Genomic DNA, 24407 nt, shown 5'->3' with positions numbered 1-24407 from the left:
AAGGGGGACTGTCCTTTTGGACGCATCTTTTCTCTGCACTCCTCAGATTCGGGCAGTTCTAGAAGTAAGAGGGGCAGTCTGAAAAGTAGCAGTGGCTACCAAATGGCACATAACTCATTTTTTACTGCTTAAAAATTTTCAAGAGATTGGTTTCTGTAGCACAAGGTCACAAATTCTGTCATATTCTTGTCAGAGGGCTCTAACAGTATTCAAGTGCAAGGATTTTTGCAGACCCAGCCATCCAGAGTCCTGGTCCAAAGGTCAATCAGCAGGCAGAATTTAGAAAGAATTACTATTCTGACACCACAGAAACACTTTTACATGGGGACTCTGGAATTAAATGACAAGGCAAGGGCCCTGGCCGGTTGGCTCAGCGGTAGAGCCTCGGCCTAGCGTGCAGAGGACCCGGGTTCGATTCCCGGCCAGGGCACACAGGAGAAGCACCCATTTTGCTTCTCCACCCCTCACCACGCTTTCCTCTCTGTCTCTCTCTTCCCCTCCCGCAGCCAAGGCTCCATTGAAGCAAAGATGGCCCGGACGCTGGGGATGGCTCTGTGGCCTCTGCCTCAGGCGCTAGAGTGGCTCTGGTCGCAACATGGTGACGCCCAGGATGGGCAGAGCATCGCCCCCTGGTGGGCAGAGTGTCGCCCCATGGTGGGCGTGCCGGGTGGATCCCGGTCGGGCGAATGCGGGAGTCTGTCTGACTGTCTCTCCCTGTTTCCAGCTTCAGAAAAATGGAAAAAAATAAAAATGACAAGGCAAGGATTCTGGCTGACAGCATACCCCAAGGACAAAAATATGTGCCTCTTTCATGATAGCTGCATCATATTGAAACCTAAACAGACTCCAGAGGAGTGTACCTACTTTCAAGACAACAAAATATATATTTAGGTTACAACAAAATATATATTTAGGTTACACAAATACATACAATCGTACATACACATATCTTTTTGCTTTAAAAATGAATTATGCAATTCACATACAGAGAAAAGATGCAGATCAAAGATCACAGGGTCTTACACAAATTAAACTTTGGGACCAAGGTTAACAACTGTGACCCATTAGGCAAAACGCAGCCCTTCTCGTTTGGTATATAATGTTTTACTGGAACATAGCTATGCCCCTTCATTTACATAATGCCTATATATTCTTTCACATTTCAACAGCAGAACTGAGTAGCAGAGACAGAGACTGGACGGCTCACAAAGCTGGAAATATTTATCTGGACCTTGACAGAAAAGCATGCTGAGCCACAGACCAAAGAGAACATCTCCATCATGATCTGAATGAGCTAAAGGAACAGAAAATCATCATTACCAATGTTCTTGAACCAGAACAAGTGTATTTAAATTTCTTCAGACCATATTTAATTACTCAAATATTCTGCTTAGATGTTGTGCAGCCAAAACCCAGTTAACAATTGTAAACACACAGTATTAAAAATTTCTGTGTATAACTGTATTTATGTATTCATGTAAAAGGTGGGTAAGATGTGAGCTAGCCAATTTGAGGGTAAGAAAACGTAAAGAAAAATAACTCAAAATACTATTACTGGGAACTATTATTTGAAACTTAGAAATATTTTAGTATATTTTTCTTTATATTTAACAGCACAGAACCATTAGTAGGACACATAGCAGAACAAAGATAATTTACAACTGAAAGTTTTACCCATGAATTAGGTGACAAAATTTTTTGAATATAAAATAACCAGTATTTCTAGAAAACATTAACTTCTAACTATACAATTAAAGTGGTAGAGCAAAATAAGAATGTATTTATTTCTAAATCTTTTAGTCAGCCCTGGCCGGTTGGCTCAGCGGTAGAGCGTCGGCCTAGCGTGCGGAGGACCCGGGTTCGATTCCCGGCCAGGGCACACAGGAGAAGCGCCCATTTGCTTCTCCACCCCTCCGCCGCGCTTTCCCTCTCTGTCTCTCTCTTCCCCTCCCGCAGCCAAGGCTCCATTGGAGCAAAGATGGCCCGGGCGCTGGGGATGGCTCTGTGGCCTCTGCCCCAGGCGCTAGAGTGGCTCTGGTCGCAACATGGCGACGCCCAGGATGGGCAGAGCATTGCCCCCTGGAGGGCAGAGCGTCGCCCCTGGTGGGCGTGCCGGGTGGATCCCGGTCGGGCGCATGCGGGAGTCTGTCTGACTGTCTCTCCCTGTTTCCAGCTTCAGAAAAATGAAAAAAAACAAAAAAAAAAAACAACAACAAAAAAAAACAACCCCTAAATCTTTTAGTCAAAGTTGCATCAGGAATCAAGTATTTATTTCTTTGACATTTTCCAAGAGACTTTAGTCATTAACTACAATTATAGCTGTTGGGATTATATAGTAACAAATTCTTTAAAATGTAAACAATTTTTTTTACTCTTTAAATTTCAATGAAATAGAAAGTTAAGATTTTGTAACACGATTCATGGAAAACAGTTAAAATGGTATGAACCACACTCATAGAGAAAATGCCACTGTAATCACGAAGCGTTGTACATGGAAGTGCCCCGCGTGATGCCTGGCATATGTGGGTGCTGTGTGTACGCACATGCTCTCACTCACTCATGCATTCATTCAGAGAAGCCCAGGCTGAAGGAAAAACTACATGATGAGAATGGCAAGCACAATCTTTTATCAACACAGTTGTAGTTTTGACAAAGACTTTGGCAATAGAAAGTGGAGATGAGATGAACAAAACTTCAGAATGCTTGGTTACAATCTATCAAGTGAACCCCTAGATGACATCACAGAATATTCCACAAAAGAAATACATTCCTTTAACACCCAGTTATATATAAACATTGGCTCAAAGACAGGAATAAGTTGGTGTCAGAGAGACACAAACAGCATATATCCACCAGAAATAAGAACCCTTGACTGGCAACTTATTTTTCTGCACTGAGACGTCTTCTTGGTTAGGGCCACATCTTCTTGGCCTTAACTTCATACTGGTTTTAACAAAATGGTGTGATTCTAAAATTGTAATAGAAATAAATGTAGAAGGTAGAGGGGTATTCAACATCTCTTTTTTTCTTTTATGTACCAACTGATATATCTACTTTGCAAATCTGTGCCAGAGGCACAGTGAGGTATCCTCTCTTCGAGGAGACACCTTTGAAAGGACCATTTCTAGGCTCTTTGCTGGAGCTTTTACACAAGGACTGAGTTACACAAACTGAGTCACAGGGCTACAGAATGCAAAGGACTGTCAAGGACAGGAAGTAAAGAATACTCTTGGAAACTAAGCAGAAAATGACCTAAGGATTGACCTCGGAGAAAAAAATTTTAAAAATTCATAACAAAAATAAAACATGACACTGGCAAGTCATTTGTAGCTAACTTTAATTTAATTGCCTTTGGTATTCAAGAAGGAAAGAAATGGAAGCATTCTTAGAGGTTCTAGTCTTCTCATAGGCACAAGGCAGGCAGGGGGGTGACCCTTCCCTGTCTCTCTCAAACTCTGTGCTTGAATTTACCAGGACTGGCCATGCTTGTACACTTGTCCGCCTTCTTTTAAGTTCCCTGCAGGCATTTGAGAACTACACAGAGGACTTAGGAGTGAGGGTTCTGCCTTAATCCTTGAGAAGTTCTTGGGGAGCTCAGGAGGGAGGGCCCTTTCCTCTGCATGCTTTTAGACAGTGCAGGGGGGTTCAGTGCCATCTGCATAGCTGTCCTGGGTCCTTGCTGATGCAAGTTTTTTGCTTTTTTTGAGAAAATACTTTACTTTCCCTTTTTTTGAAATTAATCATCTAACCTCATTTAAAATTTTAATTTTCAAGTAGTAAAGATATTATAATTTCAAAATATAAGCTAAAACTGAACTCTCTTAAAGATGTAAATAATGTAACTGACTCCGCCCCCTTGTTTTCTGTGTACACAGAAAGTCTTGGGACGGTTATCATTACTGGTCATTCGCTGAACTTTACAGGCTGCTTGACTATTTGTGGGATAAGATGATCACCCTTAGAAAAAATTTAATTTTATTAATTTATAAATCTTTGCCCAATTTAAATCTACTACATACCCATAAAAAGTTTAAAATAAAAGCTATTAAAATAAGGAATTAAGACTTCAGAATTCCAAGATGGGCTTCTTATGCAAACATTTTTTTCTTGAAATCTTCAAAGTCAGAGTAAATATTAGACTAATTAAACTACTCCCAACTTTTTATTGTTAATGGAAGCCATCTGTATTAAATATAAAGAGTGTCTTGCACTGTGACATAGTTCAAGGGACAGAAAATTTATAAGCATTAGATACTTATCTTACAATATAGTTCTTGATAAAATTTAAGCTCTTCCTCCAAATATAAAGAAATATTAATTTATTTAAAAGGAAATAGCATTGTAAAATCTATTGAATGGTATGAGAAAATTCTTTAGCTATATCCCAAATTCAGTGTAATATGATTAGTTACACCACACTAAAAATTATTTGCCAGCTATTTTGATTAACTCTTTGGATTTCTATAAATATCCTTGGAGAAAATAAAAGTTTATTACATAAAAATATTCTTGAAAAGCTCACTCATCTGATGAGATAATAAAGGACCCCATGTTCCCATTTCAGATAAACTATTTAAGGAAGTTTCACTGAATGCATTTTGTTTTTAATGATCTGCCACAGGAATCTGGCTCACTAGGGTAAATGCAGAGCTACATGACAGTACAGCAAACTTGGCCAAGCCACGAAAACAAAGCTGTAAGTTGAGGGGCTCTACTAAGTTTGTGATGAGGTTAAAATGATTAAAGGCTGCTTGGTAGATTTGCTGGTTAGGAAAAATAATCTCCTACCAGCAGAACCAAGGCTTTCCCTTAGAATAGGTTTCAGGGCAACAACTGCGGCATCCCCCACTTTCTGTCACGCTGCCAACCGCAGGCTCAACGACATGCACAGAATGCCAATCCCAGCTCCGAGCAGCGGCTGTGACCCAGAGCTTCCATGGCTCCATGTGCAGACAGAGGCTCACAGATTATTCTCTGTAAATCATGCCCCAGAGAACATTTATCTTAACTAAGTAATTACTGTGGAATAGATTGGGATTTGAAATGGTTGCCAGTCTGGTCATCCAATGGGGAATGTGGAAATTAAGATGGGGTAGGTACATCTGTTTCTCTTCTGAGTCTTCCTGCTGCTGACACAGTTACACTGTTCTTTTCTTCTTGTGTATTTTAGTCAATTCCATTATTAAAAACGGAGAAAAGGGGGATAAACAGGCGTAAATATTTGATTGGAACGCTGCTCCACTTTGGGGGAGACAAATATAAACTGGTGCCAGAGGCCATCTCTAACTTCAGCAAGATGCTCCGCCCACACTCTTGGCTTATTCTTAGGAAGTCTAGCCTCCAGATTCAGGACTCTAAAAACAAACAGTATCGTAGCAACTGGCATAACTCCTCATGTGACCATCTCGTTAAGAATCAAAGCACATCAGATCTCTGTCCTACACACGTTGGAATATGTTTTGGTCAGGTATAAAATGGAATTATTTTAAAATTGAGATCTACAAGTTGCGAAGTCTGTGGGGAATGAGTCATGTTTCACCCTGCCATGTGGGCCTAAGAGGTTCAGGTTTCCAATGTCCCCTCTGCAGACTAACTTCTGTGGTGGTCCATGTAAACAACACACAGGTGAAAATGGGCTTTCTGGAGCTGCTTTCATCGAACAGCAGGGCTTCCTGAAAGTGTGGTGTTGGCTAAATGTAACACAGGCAGAGGGTGAGCCTCCGTGTTGAACACCCAGTGGTCTAAAGGTAAAAGGTCGTCACCGGAGAACAGCAGATACAAATACCTAAAAATAAAAGGAGAGAAAATGAGCTTCAATCAGAATTCAACAAGAAGACCCTGGGGTCCAGTTATAATAGCAGAGGACACCAGTAACCTATATTGAGCAGCACTGCTGAAAAACACATCAGAGGATGAACCCCAGTCATAAAGATGATCTAAAACAGAAAACCAGTGTGTCCCAGAACGGCGCCTAAGTACGCCCAGGACGCTGCATGGCGAGACCTCTGAGTTACCTGAAAGGACAGGTTCACACACCTGTCTGAGGCACGGAAAACAACAGGCTGCAAAATGCAATGAGACAAACCACGTCATAATTTTTCAGACATTCTTTTAAAACTAATGTATCAGTCATATGTTTTGGCAGCTTACACAGCATAAATAGAAATTAATAAATTGACATTTGTAAATAAATACTGAAGGAAATAAAGTACATTATTCAGATATAGCAAGAACATTTATACACTCCTATTATATTACTAGCTTTTGCAGGTGCTACAAACTATTAAATAAAGGTTTCAGAAACATGGATTAATAGGAGGTTTAGTAATTATTAATCTTTCTTCATGAGTCACAGCACTGTTTATATGAAGGCAAGGATTCCTGACCTTTCCACGAGAAAGGCAAGCCACAGTGCTTACTTAGGAATCACAAATGATAGATTTAACACAAAGTGTGATTCTTACCTATAGCGCTGGGCAAATTCCAATCTGAATTCTATTGGGGGGAGAGGTCATAAAAGAGAATAAAAACTAACTACACACAGAGTAAGGAACTCTGGGTTCTAACTCATAACTTTAGCAACAACTAGCTGGGCTTTGATAAGCTTCAGTAAATAATTCCTTTACAGTATTTTAGCTAAAATTTATTTTTTAAATGGGCATTTGAATATCTCTTCTGATTACTGCTATAGTTCTGGATGATGGAGTATAAACACACAGCACTGACATCAATGGAGACTGCACATCAACTTGACAAGCACTAAAGCTGGAGGATAGAGGGACGGGCTTCCAGGCTTAGTCCTTGACCCTGGACCTTGCAGCCTGCTCGAATGATTCACCCCACAGTAGGCAGACATTAGAGCTGAAAAGACAGCCTTGGCTGGACACAGCAAGACGCTCTGCTAGGTCTGCTTACCGAGTGGAGACCAGGAGCACAAAAATGTCCAGGAAAGTTTGTGCCACTTTCCTGGTCTGTCGGTTGAATGTGGGCTCATGGATCAGCCTCACTCGAATCTCATCACTTTCTGAAGAGGTGTGAGTAAAGGAAGGAAGAGAGAAAACACAAGAGCTTCCTGAAAAGCAATTCCTTTCCATGGGAGACGCTATGGAAGTACTTCCAGGTCAACAGAAATGTTATAAAAATCAGTAGGGTAACAAATGGGAACATTTTAGATAACAAAAGAGGCCATTATTTTTTTTTTAAGGATCTTAATTAAATACTACTATAGTGGGCTGAATACTGCATCCTTTCTCCCAATTCACCTAGAGCCCCCAAATGTGATCTTATTTGGAAACAGTATCTCAAGGATCTCAAAATGAAATCATTCTGATGTAGTGTGGGCTATAAATCTAAGGGCTTGTATGGCTGGAAGAGAAAGGCGGGGGATCTGGGTCCAGAGACACAGGGACGGTCATGTGAAGATAGAGGCAAAGACTGAAGCTGTGCTGCCACGAGCCAAGGAGCACCTTTAAAAAGAGCTGGTTTCAGACCTCTAGCTTCCAGAGCTGAGAGAAAATAAACTTCTGTCATGCCACCAAGTTCGTGGTAATTTGCTACAGAAGCCCTAGCAAAACAACACAATTTCCATCCCTACCCTCTCGGAGACCTGTGGCTCTTAAGTACTGCTGCTTGGTCCTGGGGTCTGGAGCAAGACTGACCCCTTCTGGCAGAATCAAACAATGCATGAAGAGCAGGGGCTGACACTAGACCAGGGGTCAGGGACCTATGGCTCGCGAGCCAGATGTGGCTCTTTTGATAGCTGCACCTGGCTCACAGACAAATCTTTAATAAAAAAAATAATGTTAAAAATATAAAACATTCTCATGTATTACAATCCATTCATTTCCTACCACTCATGTTCATGGTTGCGGGTGGCTGCAGCCAATCACAGCTGTCCTCCGGGACACCACCAAATTTTAATTGGATAAAGTGTAATGAACACGGGTCATTGTATGGCTCTCACAGAATTACATTTTAAAATATGTGGCATTCATGGCTCTCTCAGCCAAAAAGGTTCCCGATCCCTGCACTAGACTTTTAAATAATATAGTGTACAGTTAAAATTTGTAACAAAGTCAATATTCAAAATTTAAGTAATACAGCTAAACAACTCTTTTTAACTCTGGATTATAAATTCAAAAAAGGATGTCAAGGACACAGTATAGTATTGATTTAAATTTAAAAATTTTAACCTGGAGTTTAAAAATAGAACAATTAAAGGAGCATGATCTTTGCTGTGAAAGTTGAGAAAATCTATAGTCTAAATTAGTTGTCAGCCTACTAGATATTTTTTCTTCTAATAAAGATTTTTTAGAAACTACAGTTCAAGTTTAGAGATAATACAGTGTGTCTGTAAAGTCATGGTGCACTTTTGACCGGTCACAGGAAAGCAACAAAAGATGATAGAAATGTGAAATCTGCACCAAATAAAAGGAAAACCCTCCCAGTTTCTGTAGGATGACGTGGCAGCATGTGCGCATGCGAAGATGATGACGTAACACCGTGTATACAGCAGAGCAGCCCACGGCCATGCTAGTCGAGATGTGGACGGTACAGAGGAAAGTTCAGTGTGTTCTGTGGCTCACTAAATTCGAATCCGTGACCAAAGTGCAACGTGAATTTCGGCGCGTTTATAACGAAGCGTCACCACATAGGAATAACATTACTCGGTGGGATAAGCAGTTGAAGGAAACCGGCAGTTTGGTGGAGAAACCCCGTTCTGGTAGGCCATCAGTCAGTGAAGAGTCTGTAGAGGCTATAGGGGATAGCTACCTAAGGAGCTCTAAAAAATCTGTGTGTGAGCCCACATTGAACTGCACTTAATAGGTATGAAACTGGGAGAGTTTTCCTTTTATTTGGTGCAGATTTCACATTTCTATCATCTTTTGTTGCTTTCCTGTGACCGGTCAAAAGTGCACCATGACTTTACAGAACACTGTACATTACAAATGACTTTGACCGAAGCCTGTGGGTATATAAAAAGGTGCTATTAAGTAGCTGTTTCACTGGATGTCTTGGTTACTTTTGTCTAGACCTATTTTTAAACGCTGTTTTTAAACGCTGTGAAAACAAGACACTCAGAGGTGGTGGTGCTGCCAGAAGCCATCAATGCAGCGCTAGTGGAAACTAAATAGGGGGCTTTTTCAGAAGGTAGTCAACCAGTCTGACAAGAAACCTGTAGAGTAATGGTAAGGCCAAAGGGGCCAACCACCACCTTAATGAATTCTTATTTAGTCCCTTATGTTTATTTATTAAACAAGCCTTGAGGACTCAGTTATTCTTTTTCACAACTACCAATGGCAACGTTGAGTACATTATGGACAGATTACAACTCTAAAAAGGCTTGCATTAAGGACTACAAGGAACTGCTAAGAAATAGACTGTTTGAAAAATAATTTACTTAAAAATTCCATTTCATTTATATTTCTACTATTTAAATAGTATCTCTGGAACTGACTGACTGGTTAGAAATCAAATTAAAATTGCAAGTAAAAATTATATTCTGAAGGATGATGAATTAAAACACACAGCCATTAAGCTCTTCAAAGGATTGGCCCCTCTCTGCCCTTCCCAACATCTTTTGTCAAATCTTAAAGTTCTTTTCTGGGGGTGGGGGGATAGGGAAGAAAAAACATTGAAAGAAACATGGGTATATTATGGATTCAAATGCAAAATACACATGCAGTTTTTAAAGATAAGATGAAGAAGGCAGACATCTTTGGTATGTGGTGATGGGTCACACTTTGTCCTGATAGGGAGCTAAGGAGAATTCATTTTCTTCTGCCCTCAAGGGTCAAGTGAGTTAGGATAATTTTGCTTATAGGAGAAGGGATACCTAAACTACACAAACAATTGGAGTTATCTCGCATAACAAACAGCCCAGAGGTAGATGGTAACAAAGGTTGGTTAGGTTTGCAGTAAAACATTGTAGGGCTCCCAATTTTATAAGGTTAATGTAAAAGTATTACAATGTTCCTCTTGACAAAAGACTTTATCTCTCCTTCTGTTTTTTCTTAGATGACTGCCTTGAGAAAACCTGTAATTATCCCTTTAATATGTATGTAAATCTTTTTAAAAGCAAACCTCTTCCCAGTTTTACAATCCAGATATGTTTTTCTTCAAGGCCAGGGTGCTCTGTCCTTGAAATGTAAATATCAAGGAAGAAAGCAAGCCAACCTCTCTGTCACTAGGGCAGGTTAGTTTAGGTAACTTCTATAATTAAGACAGAAGTACTCTTTTTTCTTTGGGTTAAGGTAATGAACTAACACAGATGGTCACCCCAATCACCATGTGCCCTGAGAATGAACTACTATAAAAGACGGTGCTATGGAGACAGTATTACTACATGAGGACAAGTTATCATTTACCTTCAGAACATGTATGCAACGGTCTACCCCAGTTACACGGAAAGGTGGGATTTCCTCCCATCTTTGCAATGTGCCTGTGATGCAAACTGCAGTCTGGCTTAATGCTTACTTAGCAGTAAAAATGTTTTCTTTTTCTGCTACACTTGCGCACAGGATCTTCTGAGTTGGGAGATTTTGTTTTTTGATTTTTTTCCCCCAGTTATCAGGATCTTAGTAATATTCTTGATTTCTTCCTCAGAATTATAAGATGCTCCTTGCCTTACATCTCCACACAAGGACGTCCAAAATCAGAAAGTAAAGGCAGATATCTCCCAGATGTGGGTCTATTTTGATAGTTTAACAGGTGTGCAGTAGTATCTCGTAGCTCTAATTTGTATTAATGACATCAAGCATGTTTTCATCAGCTCACCTGTCATCCTTATAATCTTCATTAGTGAAGTAGACACTTTAGCTCTTTCTTCTGGTTTTAAATTGGGTTATATGTTACCCTATTGTTGGTATACAGTCTAGACACTTTTCATTGTTTCATTTAATTTTCTTTCATTCTTTTTCAAACATCTTTCAAAGCAGAGATATTTTAATTTTCAGACCAAGTGATTCATTTATTCCTTTTTTTCTAACTCCTTTCAAAAACATATGACTACGGGAATTGGGGGCTGGTTGAGAAGGTGAAGAGATTAAGCAGAGAAAAACTCAGACAAAGAGAACGGCTTGGTGATTACAAGAGGGAAAAGGGCAGGGGAGGGGGAGGGGGGTAAAGTGGGGAGAAATGGTGGCAGAAGGAGACTTGACTTGGGAATGGTGAATACAGACTACAATTTAGAGATGATGTATTATATAATTGTACACCTGAAATCTATATAATTTTATTATTCAGTGTCACCCTAATAAGTTCAATTAAAAAATGAATAAACAGAATGTGGCATATCCATATAAAATACTACTACTTGCTAATAGAAAAGAATTAACTACTGTTGGGCAGATAAAATGTATTATGCTCACTTTGTTAAAGATGATGCTGCCCACAAGGAGGCCCGTCGCCCAGGTGATATTAATGTGTGTTGGGGTGGGCTAAAGGCAGGCAGAATCCTTGTAGCCTGGGGCTTGGTTTTGGGATTAAGCCTTTCCTACTTTTTCTGATGTAGGGCGGTACAATCCAATCATGCCTCAGAGAAGTGACTGTATTAGAGACTTCCCTGTTTTGTATATTGGATTAAAGGTTTGGATTTCTACACTATAAAATGGGGGCAGAACGAGAGCTTGCGCTCTTGGTTCCTGAGATTAGCATGAGAGAACAGAGAGATCAAAGCAGAGAGAAGAGAAAGGCCACGTGGAGGAGGCCAGGAGAAGCAGCCAAGATGGCGGAGTGTTGAGTGAGAAGGCAGTCTGTGCAGTTTGTGCAGGGAGAAGGAAAGAGATGGGGAACAGAGATGAATAAGTCTGGTGAGCTAGAAACCTTTGATTCTAGGAAACTCGGATAAGTCAGTAGCTTTGTGAGCACTGAATGTGAGTGGGTTTTGGAGCCCAGTGTGTGTTTTTACTTGCCTGCCGGGTGCAAGCTAGAATTAAAGAAGATGGCCCATCAGTTTTTGGCTCTGTTGTTTCTTTACTGACTGTCCGAATCCAATGCGAACCTGCATGGGCCAGGCGGTTGTGATGGTAGCCATGGCCACTGGCTTTACAACTACTAATACAAGCAACAACATTGATTAATCTAAAAAATATTATGCTGGGAAAAAAAAGACAAAATATAAGCGCATACTGCATGATTCCAATTATATGAAATCCTAAGACAGGCAACCTGGTGACAGAAAGCTGTGTGTTTGGTGGTGGAGTGAAACCTCCTGCAAGAGTAGGATAGAAATGTCCCATGTTAACTAGGGTGGTAGTTACCAGGCTTATATAGTGCCAAAATTACAATGAACTGAACACTTAAAATACTTCAATAAAGTTAACTTTTAATGTTGAAAAAAAAAAGACTAATGGAAAAGGATGGAAAAAATAACTAATAGATTTGTAAATTCCAAACTGCCCTCTTGATGTTCCGCTTATCTGTCAGACCTCACCTTTACTGGACTACCGCCCCTGAGACAAAGGAATTCCAAAAAGCTGAGAAGCCGCCCCAAGGAGGGGCTCCGGACACACCAGGACTTTTGATTCAACACCCACATGCTCCAAGCCCCCAAGGAGGAGCATTCCAGACATAACAGGACTTTTGCCTCAGTATCCCCTCAGGCTCTCCCAAACAGTATATAACTGGCCCCTAGTCTGTAACCGGGGCTCTTCTCCCCCCCCCCCCCGCCCCCCCCCCCAGAAGTGCCCAGCAGGGTTCCTTTCTTCCTTTCAATAAAGCCTGTTACTCTGGTCTTTCGGACTCCCATGGATTCCAACAATAACTTTATTATTTGTAATTGCTGCATAAGAACAATTTGGCTTGTAGTTCCCTCTACTGTAGCAGAAAACAATTAGCAAGGATATTTCTAAGTACACAGTTTTGAAACTGAAAAAAATGCTTATATTGAACAGTCTGATGAAGTTAACTCTGTGTGTTAAATAAATCCAAATAGCCTACTATTTGGATTGCACTGTGACACTGTAATTAGGTCCTAGGCCTCAGTATACCACCTGAGGAGAAGGGGACTACCTGACATAGCAGCTAAACAAGATCTGCCCACCTGACCGCCTGGTGTACTAGCTAGCCTTCGCCACACAGCAGAAGTAATTTCTTCATCTCCATGTGCTCCCTGTTGGGCAGATAAAATAATATTATGCTCACTTTGTTGTTAAAGATGGCACTGCCCACATGGAGGCCATCACCCAGGTGATATTAATATGTGTTGGGGGCGGACTGTGGACAGGCAGAATCCTTGTAGCCTGGGGCTTGGTTTTGGGATTAAGCCTTTCCCACCCTTTTTGATGTGGGGTGGTGCAATCCCATCATGTCTTATCAGTGACTTTGTATTAGAGCAGGGGTCCCCAAACTACGGCCCGCGGGCCACATGCGGCCCCCTGAGGCCATTTATCCGGCCCCCACCGCACTTCTGGAAGGGCACCTCTTTCATTGGTGGTCAGTGAGAGGAGCATAGTTCCCATTGAAATATTGGTCAGTTTGTTGATTTAAATTTACTTGTTCTTTATTTTAAATATTGTATTTGTTCCCGTTTTGTTTTTTTACTTTAAAATAAGATATGTGCAGTGTGCATAGGAATTTGTTCATAGTTTTTTTATAGTCTGGCCCTCCAACGGTCTGAGGGACAGTGAACTGGCCCCCTGTGTAAAAAGTTTGGGGACCCCTGTATTAGAGACTTCTCTATTTTGTATATTGTATTAAAGGTTTGGATTTCTACACTATAAAATAGGGGCAGAACGGGAGCTTGCTCTCTTGGTTCCTGAGATTAGCATTAGAGAGAGGAGAGCAGAGAAAGGCCACGTGGAGGAGGCCAGGAGAAGCAGCCAAGATGACGGATTGTTGAGTGAGAAGCCAGTTTGTGCAGAGTTTGTGCAGGGAGAAGGAAGGAGATGGGGAACAGAGGTGAATAAGTCTGGTGAGCTAGAAACCTTTGATTCTAGGAAACTCGGATAAGTCAATAGCTTTGTGAGCACTGAATGAGTGGGTTTTGGAGCCCAGTGTGTATTTTACTTGCCCACCGGGTGCAAGCTAGAATTCAAGATAATGGCCCATCAGTTTTTGGCTCCTTTGTTTCTTTACCGACTGTCCGAATCCAATGCGAACCTGCATGGGCCAGGCGGCTGTGATAGTGGCCGTGGATACTGGCTTTACACTCCCATAAATGGTCACAGCTATCAGTGGCTCTCAAAGTGTATCCTCAAGACCATCAGCATCGCCTGGGAACTTGAGTTTCCTACTCATCAGAACCTTCGGTGATGAAACCCAGCAATTTGTGTTTTAAGAATCTTTCCAGGTGATTCCGATGCATGCTCGAGTTCTCAGAACCACTGCCCTAGGTTTACCAACTTTGTGTGACTTCTTACAAGAGTTAGTTTGTACCCTTTCTGCTTTTCTCTTCCTGTGGGCACCGGAACTTCTGACTCTGCTGAAAACAGATGCTGAAAACTCCTGACTCCCCAACTTTTCACATCCTACTTTGGGCCTCTCCTATTTGCTTTATAAATTCCTTAACCCATTCATTATTACCAAGCTCCTAGCACCAACTGAACTGTGTTCAAGCCCTGAGTCCCAACCAGGAAATAAAATAGATCTATTATTCTCTTCTTACTGCTCCCATTTCTGGCAAAATCTTAGGTAATCCTGTTTCTCAGCCGTCTCTTTTGGAATCAAATAACTCACTCCTTTATTTAGCAAATATTTCATACTGAAACACAAACGTGTAGCCTCACCATAGACACTGGGGAAACAATAACTACTGAAAACGTACAAAAAATCACTGCCCTGGTGGATTTTCACTCCAGCTGCAGAACATCTAGGAAATTCTATGGTAATGTTAAGACGAGAGGTGCTATGCAAAAAGGTAAAGTAAGAGAAAATGATAAAGAACAAGGGAGCAATTTGAAATTTTATACAGAAGGATCAAGGAATGTCTTAAAAATACAATTAGAAATTTAAAAAGAGAAAATAAAAGCTATTACTTAAAACCTTGAAACTGTAAACTTGTAGAAGAAAACACAGTAGAAAAGCTCCTTGACAAGGATCTTGCAACATTTTTTAGGATATAACATCAAAAACACAAGCAACGAGACAAAAATAAGTGATACAACATCAAACTAAAAATCTTTGATACACAGACAAAGAAATAATCAGAAAAATGAAAAGGCAATCTACACAACAGAAGAAAATATTTGCAAATCATATCTGATAAGGGGTTAATATCCAAAATACACCAAGAACTCATACAACTCAATAATAACAACAAAAAATCCATTTAAAAAAATAATCAGAGGAACTGAATAGCATGTTTCCAAATAGCAACACATACATGCAAAGATGCTTAACATCACTATTCACCAGGGAAATGCAAATCAAAACAACAATGCGGTGTCACCTCATACCTGCTAGAATGGCTATTATCAAACAGATAAGAAATAAGATGTGGAGAAAGGAAGCCCTTGTGCACTGTTGATGGGAATGTAAATTGGTACAAATGCTATGAAAAACAGTATGGAGGGTCCTCAAAAAATTAAAAATAGGGCCCTGGCCGGTTGGCTCAGTGGTAGAGCGTCGGCCTGGCATGCGGGGGACCCGGGTTTGATTCCCGGCCAGGGCACATAGGAGAAGCGCCCATTTGCTTCTCCACCCCCACCCCCTCCTTCCTCTTTGTCTCTCTCTTCCCCTCCCGCAGCTGAAGCTCCATTGGAGCAAAGATGGCCCGGGCGCTGGGGATGGCTCCTTGGCCTCTGCCCCAGGCGCTGGAGTGGCTCTGGTCACGGCAGAGCGACGCCCCGGAGGGGCAGAGCATCGCCCCCTGGTGGGCAGAGCGTCGCCCCTGGTGGGCGTGCCGGGTGGATCTCGGTCGGGCGCATGCGGGAGTCTGTCTGACTGTCTCTCCCCGTTTCCAGCTTCAGAAAAAAAAAAAAATTAAAAATAGAACTACCATATGATCCAGTAATCCCACTTCTGGGTCATATCCAAAGGAAACAAAAACAGGGTATCAGCTATCTGCACTCTGTGTTTATGACAGTATTACTCACAATAGCCAACCTAAGAAAATATTAAAACAACCTAAGAAAATGTGAAACCCATACACAATAAGTTACTATTCAGCCATAAAAAAAAAAGAAATCCTGTCATTTGGGAAAACATGGATGGACCTTAAGGGCATTAAGGAAATTAAATCAGACAGAAAGTCCAATACTGTATAATATCCATATGTAGAATCTAAAAAAGCCAAAAACTTACATGGAAACAGAGGACAGAATGGTGATTACCATGACTGGAGGGTGGGGTAAGGCATTAAGAGAGATGTTGGTCAAAGGTACAAACTTCCAGTTAAAGATGAGTAAGCTCTAAAGATCTAATGTACAACACTGTGATTATGGTTAACAATGCTACATTATATTCTTGAGCTGCTAAGAGAGAAGATCTTAAATGTTCTCACAACAAAAAAGAAAGAGTAATTAAGTGATGTTAGCTAACACTATGGTGGTAACTGTATGGCAATATATAAATGTATCCCTAATCAGCATACTCTATACCTTAAACTTACATAATGTAAGCAAAAGAGTGAATATATAAATGAAGTCACTAGTCAAACTGTTAAATTTCTAAACTCAAGTAGGTGGAGGTATGAGGAAATTAGTCTATTCTTCTTTTAACTAGCCGAGAAAACTAAACTTTTGAATTTCCAGTCCTGCAGCAATGCCTGGATATATAGACATCAGAACTCCAGATAACCTAATCCTCTGATTACCCTAGAAGGACTAAGAAAAGAATGTCCACATATCCAGACCACCTGACATCCAACTGATAACATCCTGGACCAATCCCAGGGCTAACAGTGTAGGGCTAATTATTCACTAGAATGCATTTGTTCTGTGAGAACCCTTAACTTTTCTTCCTTTATGGAATATTTCTGAGTTTTTGCCTAGCTGTGTTTCTATTTGAAAACCCTAAGACCCTTAAATAAATCTTTATCATTTATTTCTAGCCAAAAAAACCCCTACTAGAATGATCAGAGTACAGGTACAAATAGTCAACTTTTTTCTTACTGAACACACAGGCTAAAGACGTATTCAACAAATTCAAAACATATTTTTCAAGTGCCTCATACACTGTGCTGGGTTCTAGGGAGGTGAGAGCAGTTAAAAGGCAAAGTCCCTGTAATTGTGAAGCTTATTCTACTGACACGGAAAGATAATAAACAAACATACGTCAGGTGGTTAACATGATATAAAGAAAAATAAAGCAGGACGGGGGAAAGAATAATGGAGTGTACAGATGATATACATACATACATAGGGTTTCTTTTCACAGGCAGCCACACAACAAATACAGCAATTATAGGTTAAGGAAAGTGTGAATGTGCCTGGTAAGTTCCCTGATATCAGGATGTATCCTGAAACAGCATTGGCACATACGAGGCACTTAATAATAAGTACTTGTCTGATGAATTATCGTACATAGTACATTGTATCATCTCTATATTTTAAACACCATTTACTTAGAAGATTTAAAAAACAGTGTGCAGATAAAGAACAAAGAGGTGAAATACCCATTAACTTCCCAAGATCCTTTGATTATTTGACTTATCTATGTTCTTAACCTACAGAAAAAAAAAAATGTGATTTCTTCTCTTGTCTGAGTTTATTCTTAATCACTAAAAATTCAAAATAATTTAAGATAAACTTTTTAAAAAGCCCACTCATTCAAACCTTCCTTTAGCTATCTTGTGCAATGTTTTTTTTTTCTTTTACTTCTCAGAACACCCTTGATTCTAACATTTCTATCTTCTTTTTTTTATTTTTAAGATCTTTATTTATTGATTTTAGGGAGAGACCAAGAGAGAAAGAGAGAGAGAGAGATCATAGTTGCTTCACTCTAGTTGTTCATAGATTGCTTCTCATATGTGCCTTGACCAGGCAAAGCCCAGGATTTCAAACCAGCGACCTTGGTGCTCTAAGTCGAAGCTCTATCCACTCTGCCATCACAGATTTTGTGAAGAGTTAGCTCTCTAGGCTTATTCTGTTTAATTAAAGTTATAATTCAAATGTATATGCCCTTTGACCTAGCCATTTTACTTCTAGGAATCTAAACCAATATATTCACACAGAAAGTGAATATATACAAAAGGGCATTCACTATTTATGATAGCAAAGAACTAGACCAACCAGATACCTAAAAATAGGGCACTGATTAATAAAATTGTGATATACTCCTCAGTGGGTTTATATGTGTCCACATGGAAATCTTTTCTAGAGTAAGATGAAAAATTCAAGTTTCAGAATAGGAGGTATATATAAATGTATCTGGGGGGGATAAAAGGCTATTAAAAGGGTATATATATTATAAATAGTTTTATTGATTGATTGATTTTAGCAAGAGAGGAAGGGAGGGAGACAGAGAAACAGGAACATCGAACTGTTCCTGTAGATGTCCTGACTGAGGATCAAACCAGCAACCTCTGCACTTCAGAATGATGATCTAGTCAACTGAGCTATCCGGCCAGGACATAAATGTGTTTTTATGTTTCTAAAAGAAAGGCTACATCAAGGACTGTTGAATAAGAGTTATCTTTGGGAAGTAAAACTGGATATGGGATACAGAGAAACTTATTTTTCATTTTTTATGTTCCATACTATTAAATTCATTTTGCCATATCCACATATTATTTTAATAATTTAATTAATAATAAGCTAAAGCAAAAAGGAAGCACCCTGCTTAGTGTCATTTCACCTTTCTGAGTAGCTAAAACACATAGACTGCTACGCTTTCTTGAATTCACAATAAATTTCAATCACTTGATAGACTATACAATTTCAATTAAGTTACTCAGCTTCTGACAAAAGTCTACTTAAATTAATATTTGAGAAAATTCTATGGAGTCAGACTTACTGTCATTCCTCTATAGTTTTAAGCTCTAGCTTAATAAGAAAAATATAAACATACAACTATATTAGTCTTCACAGAAATGTCTTGATTCAATTGCATTTTAATATTGTCATCAGTTTTTATAAAGAGTAAGTCATAGTGAGTGTTTTTGCATTCTCTATAATATCAATGTTTTAATATATTTATCATTATGTATTACGTTAAATCACATGGAATTGACAGTATTCAACTGTTTTTTACTTAAAAAAACAATTTTATACCATTTACCTAATAGTTCAATATTTTTTAATAATGAACTATCAAATTAAGTTACCTTATAATTTAGCAGTATGGAAAACTTTTGTTTCATCTGTCAAAGCAGCATGTTCTCTCAACTCACAGATAAAAATGACACTGAGCAGGAAGTCCCCTTTGCTTTAGCTGCCAGGAAGCTCAGTGCTGAATGCTGTACTCAATTGTTGAAATTTTCATAGCCTAGGTTTCATTATAATTACTGTATGATTCCTTGTTTGATCTTTTCTACTTTTACTAACCCAAATGTATATATGGTTTTTCTGAAAGCATTATAGTAATTTATATAGATATATAACAGGTTATCTAGAGTACTGCATTGAGAAGGATTCTTCCAGAACTAGGTAGGGAAAATTACCAAAGTCAACTGGTGCTATTCCCTATGTATACACTGGAAGGGACCAGGCAGCAAGGCCACACATTTGCAGCCCTATCCAATGTGGTCAAGTGCTCAAGGTCTGCACTAATGAAGCAGTTAAGAATGAATTATGAAAGCCAAACTGCAAGAAGTGAGATATGAACTAAATTTAGAAACAAGAGCGGGGTATTAATTACAAAAAGGGTAAAAGTATTCCTGCCAGAACCAATAAAATATGAAACAGACAATGACATGCACAGGAACAACTTACATGTATAGCTATATGTACATGTTTATATAGGTGAATATTTGAATATAGAGTAGCTGGGTTTAAGGATAGAATCTGTAAGTAAAAAAAAATGAGAGATGAAACTAGAGAGGAATGAATCATTGTCGCTTTTGAGGAGGAAAGTGATATGAAGAAAATGGTATATACATTTTGAAAATCAAAGTAATTTAATTTTAAGACTAAAAGGAACATCAGAATGAGCATTTTACCACTACTACAATAATATCTGATTCAGGCAAGATGCTAATAACAGTGAATGAAAGACTGTTGGAAAAAGGATATTCAGTCTGAAAGTTACCAAAGTTATTACTTATTATTTATAAAAAAAGATTCTTTACATAACCTTATAATCAAATCTAAGCTTATGATCACACCTAAAATCACCAATTAGGTGTTAAACTGTTATCATATGTCTCTTTAAAGAATACAATGAGAACACCATTTTTGTAATATTTGCTTCAAAAATCTTTAAACTACACCCTGGTTGGTTGGCTCAGCAGTAAAAGTGCCGGCCCAGCGTGTGGAAGTCCCGGGTTGGATTCCCAGTTAGGGCACAGAGAAGTGCCCATCTGCTTCTTCCCCCTTTCCCTTCTCCTTTCTCTCTCTTCCCCTCCCACAGCCAAGGCTCCATTGGAGCAAAGTTGACCCGAGCGCTGAGGACGGCTTCCTGACCTTCACCTCAGGTGCTAGATTGGCTCCGATTGCAGAGGAGCAACGCCCCAGAGGGGCCATCGCCCCCTGGTGGGCATACCGGATGGATCCTGGTCGGGTGCATGTGAGAGTCTGTCTGCCCCCCCCAACTTTGGAAAAATACAAAAACAAAAAGAAGGTCTTTAAACTAAATCTGATCATAAGGAGACAATCACAAATATATAAATATATAATTGAGGAACATTCTTCAGTACAATTAGCCTAAATACTTATGTCAATGTCGTAACAAAAAAAAAAGCAAGGAAGCCTTGTTCTAGATTAAAAGAGACAAAAGAGACATGACAACCAAATGTGCCATATGATCCTTCGGGGGTTAAAAAAATGTTTTAAAGTACATTATTAGGACAATTGAGAAATCTGAAAACGGCTACATAGGAAATAACAGTGTTATATGTTGTTTCCCAAGTGTGATAACTGTATTATGACTTATGTAGGGTTATGCCCTTTTCTTGAAAATGCTTATAATAGTATCAGAAATCTGGTAACTCTCAAATTATAGAGCAAAAAATTTAAATAAATAGTAAAACTATGCATGTGTACATACATCTATTCAGGGGTAGGGGGGTGTGGCAAAAATTAACCAGAGGTAAATCTAGGTGAAAGACATACAAATACTCATTGTATTTTATTCTTACAATTTGGTTAAAAAAAATAAGAGCTCATATAATTTGGGTCAATTCCACAGTTTTCAGATGTGATCACTGAAAGCAAAATTTTATTCTGTCATGGTCATTCAGCTAAGTTGTAGCAAGTGTGTAACTAACACCGCTGTGATTTAATCTGACAGTCCAGTGCTCTTTCAACTCTCTCAGTCTCAAGCCAAATCACACAGGATACATCAAAACAGAAATGACTATTAGAAGTAGGGAACTGACTACCAGGGAGGTGTTCTAAACCATCTCAGTAGTAACAGAGTCTCGCTTAGGGTCAACTGTAAATATGGAAACGAGAGGCAAAATAAAGAAACAACATAGCAAGACTTAGTGATATATTAGGAGAAAAAAGAAAGCTGTCTAATGCACAAACTGAAAACGTGCAAATAAGAGTACTAGTTTTAACAAAAGAAAAATTGAGCCTAACCAGGTGGTGGCACAGTGGGTAGAGCATCGGACTGGGACGCAGAGGACCCAGGTTCGAAACCCCAAGGTCGCAGGCATGAGTGCAGGCTCATCTGGTTTGAGTAAGTTTCACCAGCTTGAGCGGAGGGGTCTCTGGCTCGAGCGGAGGATCACAGACATGACCCCATGGTCACTGGCTTGAGCCCAAGGTTGCTGGCTTGAGTAAGGGGTCACTCGCTCTGTTGTAGCCCCCGAGTCAAGACACATATGAGAAAGCAGTCAATGAACTAAGGTGCCGCAACGAAAAACTGATGCTTCTCATCTCTCTCCCTTCCTGTCTGTTCCTATCTGTCTCTCTCTGTCACAAAAAAAAAAAAAAAAAAAGAATGAAAAAGAAAAATTGAATAAAGATGGCCATTAGGATATGAAACTTAGTTTTAAACATAAATTTACTATGTAAGCTAGAAATATAGTAGCATAAAAACTTCAGGAGAGCAGGAATATTTATCTTTTTTGCCTATTGATTTATCCTCAAATAACCTGAGCAATGACTGAAAAATAACATTTTTTTAACAAATGATTTGACAGTTTGTGAGGCATTCAGGTACAGACAGACAGGAAATAGAAATATGAAGCTTAAGAGAAAGGATCAAGACATATTTACTTTGTAGTCTTTAGGGAAGTGGACATACTTAAGGTCTTCACCTTTGGCCTGGCCGGGTCGCTCAGTGGGTAAAGCATTGTCCTGGCACACCAAGGTCATGGGTTTGATCCCCAGTCAAGGTACATACAAGAAGCAATCAACAAGTACACAATTAAATGGAACAACTAAGTAGAACAATGAGTTGATGCTTCTCTCTCTCTCAAATCAATGGAAAAAATTAAGGTCTCTACCTTCTTTCAGTCATTATAAAGAGAACTCTCCCTGAAGTTCTGAATATAAGCCCAAATAATAACATTGTCATTTTTCTTTTCCATTGTTGCCTTTGTGTATATCTTTACGTGAATCTCTACTGAAAGAATGGGTGGCTATGGTCATATATTCTCTAGTACTATCAAAGTGCCACGATTACTCCTAACAAAATTCCTTAGCTAGTGCAGGGAATTCGGGTGTGGTTCCCAGACCAGCATCATTCATATCGCCTAGGGGCTTGTCAGAAATGCAAATTCTTAGACCAGTGGTTCTCAAACTTTTTGAAGTCGGGGCACATTTAAAATCCTACAAATAATTGTAGGCGCACTATATACAAATTTCTAAGAAATATGTTATAATAATTAAGTCAAATATTAAAGAAAAAATATAAAGTCCAAGCGTGCTTTTATGGTAATTAAACCAAGTAAATATGACAAAATTAAATTTATTCTGACATTAAAAAACATTTTTATGTTACATTTTTTGAGTTATGCTTTTTAGAATTCATAAAAAAGAGGGGTTAAAAAATAAAGAAATGACAAAAAAGTTATCTTTATATATATATAGATACATTCTTAGTAAGATTTAGTAAATTCAGCAGGTCCCTGCCATGAATGTGTTAAGTTTTTTCATTCTGTGTTTATGAGAAACATGAGCTTGATGTGTTCTAGCGATTTTTTCAATGTTTGGGCACATATTTGAAAGGCAAACTCTCTTTTCCTCATCAATACATTGAAGAATTCCTCTCTTTTTACTCTCAATTGTGTTGAGTGCAGAAAATCCCCAACATACATATCATCTTAACTTTACACCAAAGGATAGAAGAAACTTACCTCCAGTCTTTCGGGGAACATGGGGGGTAGTATAAACAATCCAGCACCACAGCTTAACAGCCTTTTGCAACCTAATCAGGCAAGTGAGGTGGGGGGTTGGGCAGACTGTCAGCTTACAGCCAACTCCCCAAAAATCTAAACTCCAAAACCCTGTTGGTTTTTTGGTCCCCAACAGGCACATATTTCTCTGGAATACCATAGCGTGCACCTGGAAATCTTCTAGGGCACACCAGTGCGCCCTGGTGCACACTTTGAGAACCACTGTCTTAAGCTAAAAATCAAACCCTAGACCTACTGAATCAGAAACTGCAGGGATGGCTCAGTTATCTTTAGTTGAAGAAGTCTTCCAGGTGATTCTAATGCACAATAAAGAACTAAGGAAAAAACAAAGGCACTAAACTCTGATTTGCCAAAATATCTACCTCATAGTCATTCTTCTTGAGATGCAGCTAACAAGTTAAAACCAATTAAATAAAAAGATATTTGTAATAAAATCTAGTGTAATATATTACAGTCATAATTCATCATGTAGTGATCATCCTGCAAAACCAGCCTACAATAAAAATGACTAAAAAGGCTTCTACTTACTTTAATGTCTCCGCAAGAAAGAAGCTCTGCTGCACATCATCATGTGCAGGGGTGGAGGAGTACACATCCTTCACCCCGGAAAACCCACCACTGACCCGGCAGGACTTCTCAATGGCCTGGGAGAGAGATCAGACAGAGGATCAATTCCACAAATGTCAAGTGTTGAAGGACCACAGTTAAAACTTCATAGAGCTCTATATGAGAATTTGACAATTTAAGAATAAAATTTATTATCATATGGAAGTATTTCCCTCTGGAAAAACTAATTGAGGTATCCTGCCTCCTGTAGAATTTCTCCCTCTTTAAAACTCTTAAAATATTTTTAGGACATCTTATATTTTCCTAACTTAAGAATCAAAGTTAGACTACTCACACTGGATTCGAGACCTGTAAGGCACAATTAAGTCTCACTAATTCTGACAAATCAAGAGGGAGGTCAATCTGAATTAAAATTAAAAAAAAAAAAATAAAAAAA

The 24407-nt window shown here is 39.3% G+C and overlaps 1 protein-coding gene across 1 annotated transcript in view; it reads right to left on the bottom strand.

The window, feature by feature from the left end:
• Nucleotides 1-2229: 2229 nt before the first annotated feature.
• Nucleotides 2230-24407, bottom strand: part of MAN1A2 (mannosidase alpha class 1A member 2) — a 140659-nt gene continuing 118481 nt past the window's right edge. The window contains exons 12-13 of the mRNA XM_066377284.1: nucleotides 23933-24048; nucleotides 2230-5785 (exon numbers count right to left, since the gene is read on the bottom strand). Of these exons, the coding sequence (XP_066233381.1) occupies nucleotides 5653-5785; nucleotides 23933-24048 (249 nt within the window). The 3' untranslated portion in view covers nucleotides 2230-5652. The remainder of the gene's footprint in view (nucleotides 5786-23932; nucleotides 24049-24407) is intronic.

This window comes from Saccopteryx leptura, chromosome 3 (genome assembly GCF_036850995.1).
Source record: "Saccopteryx leptura isolate mSacLep1 chromosome 3, mSacLep1_pri_phased_curated, whole genome shotgun sequence".
In the NCBI taxonomy this organism is placed as follows: Eukaryota; Metazoa; Chordata; class Mammalia; order Chiroptera; family Emballonuridae; genus Saccopteryx; species Saccopteryx leptura.
Note: the sequence above shows the minus strand (reverse complement) of the source record. Positions and strands in the feature narration are given on the sequence as shown.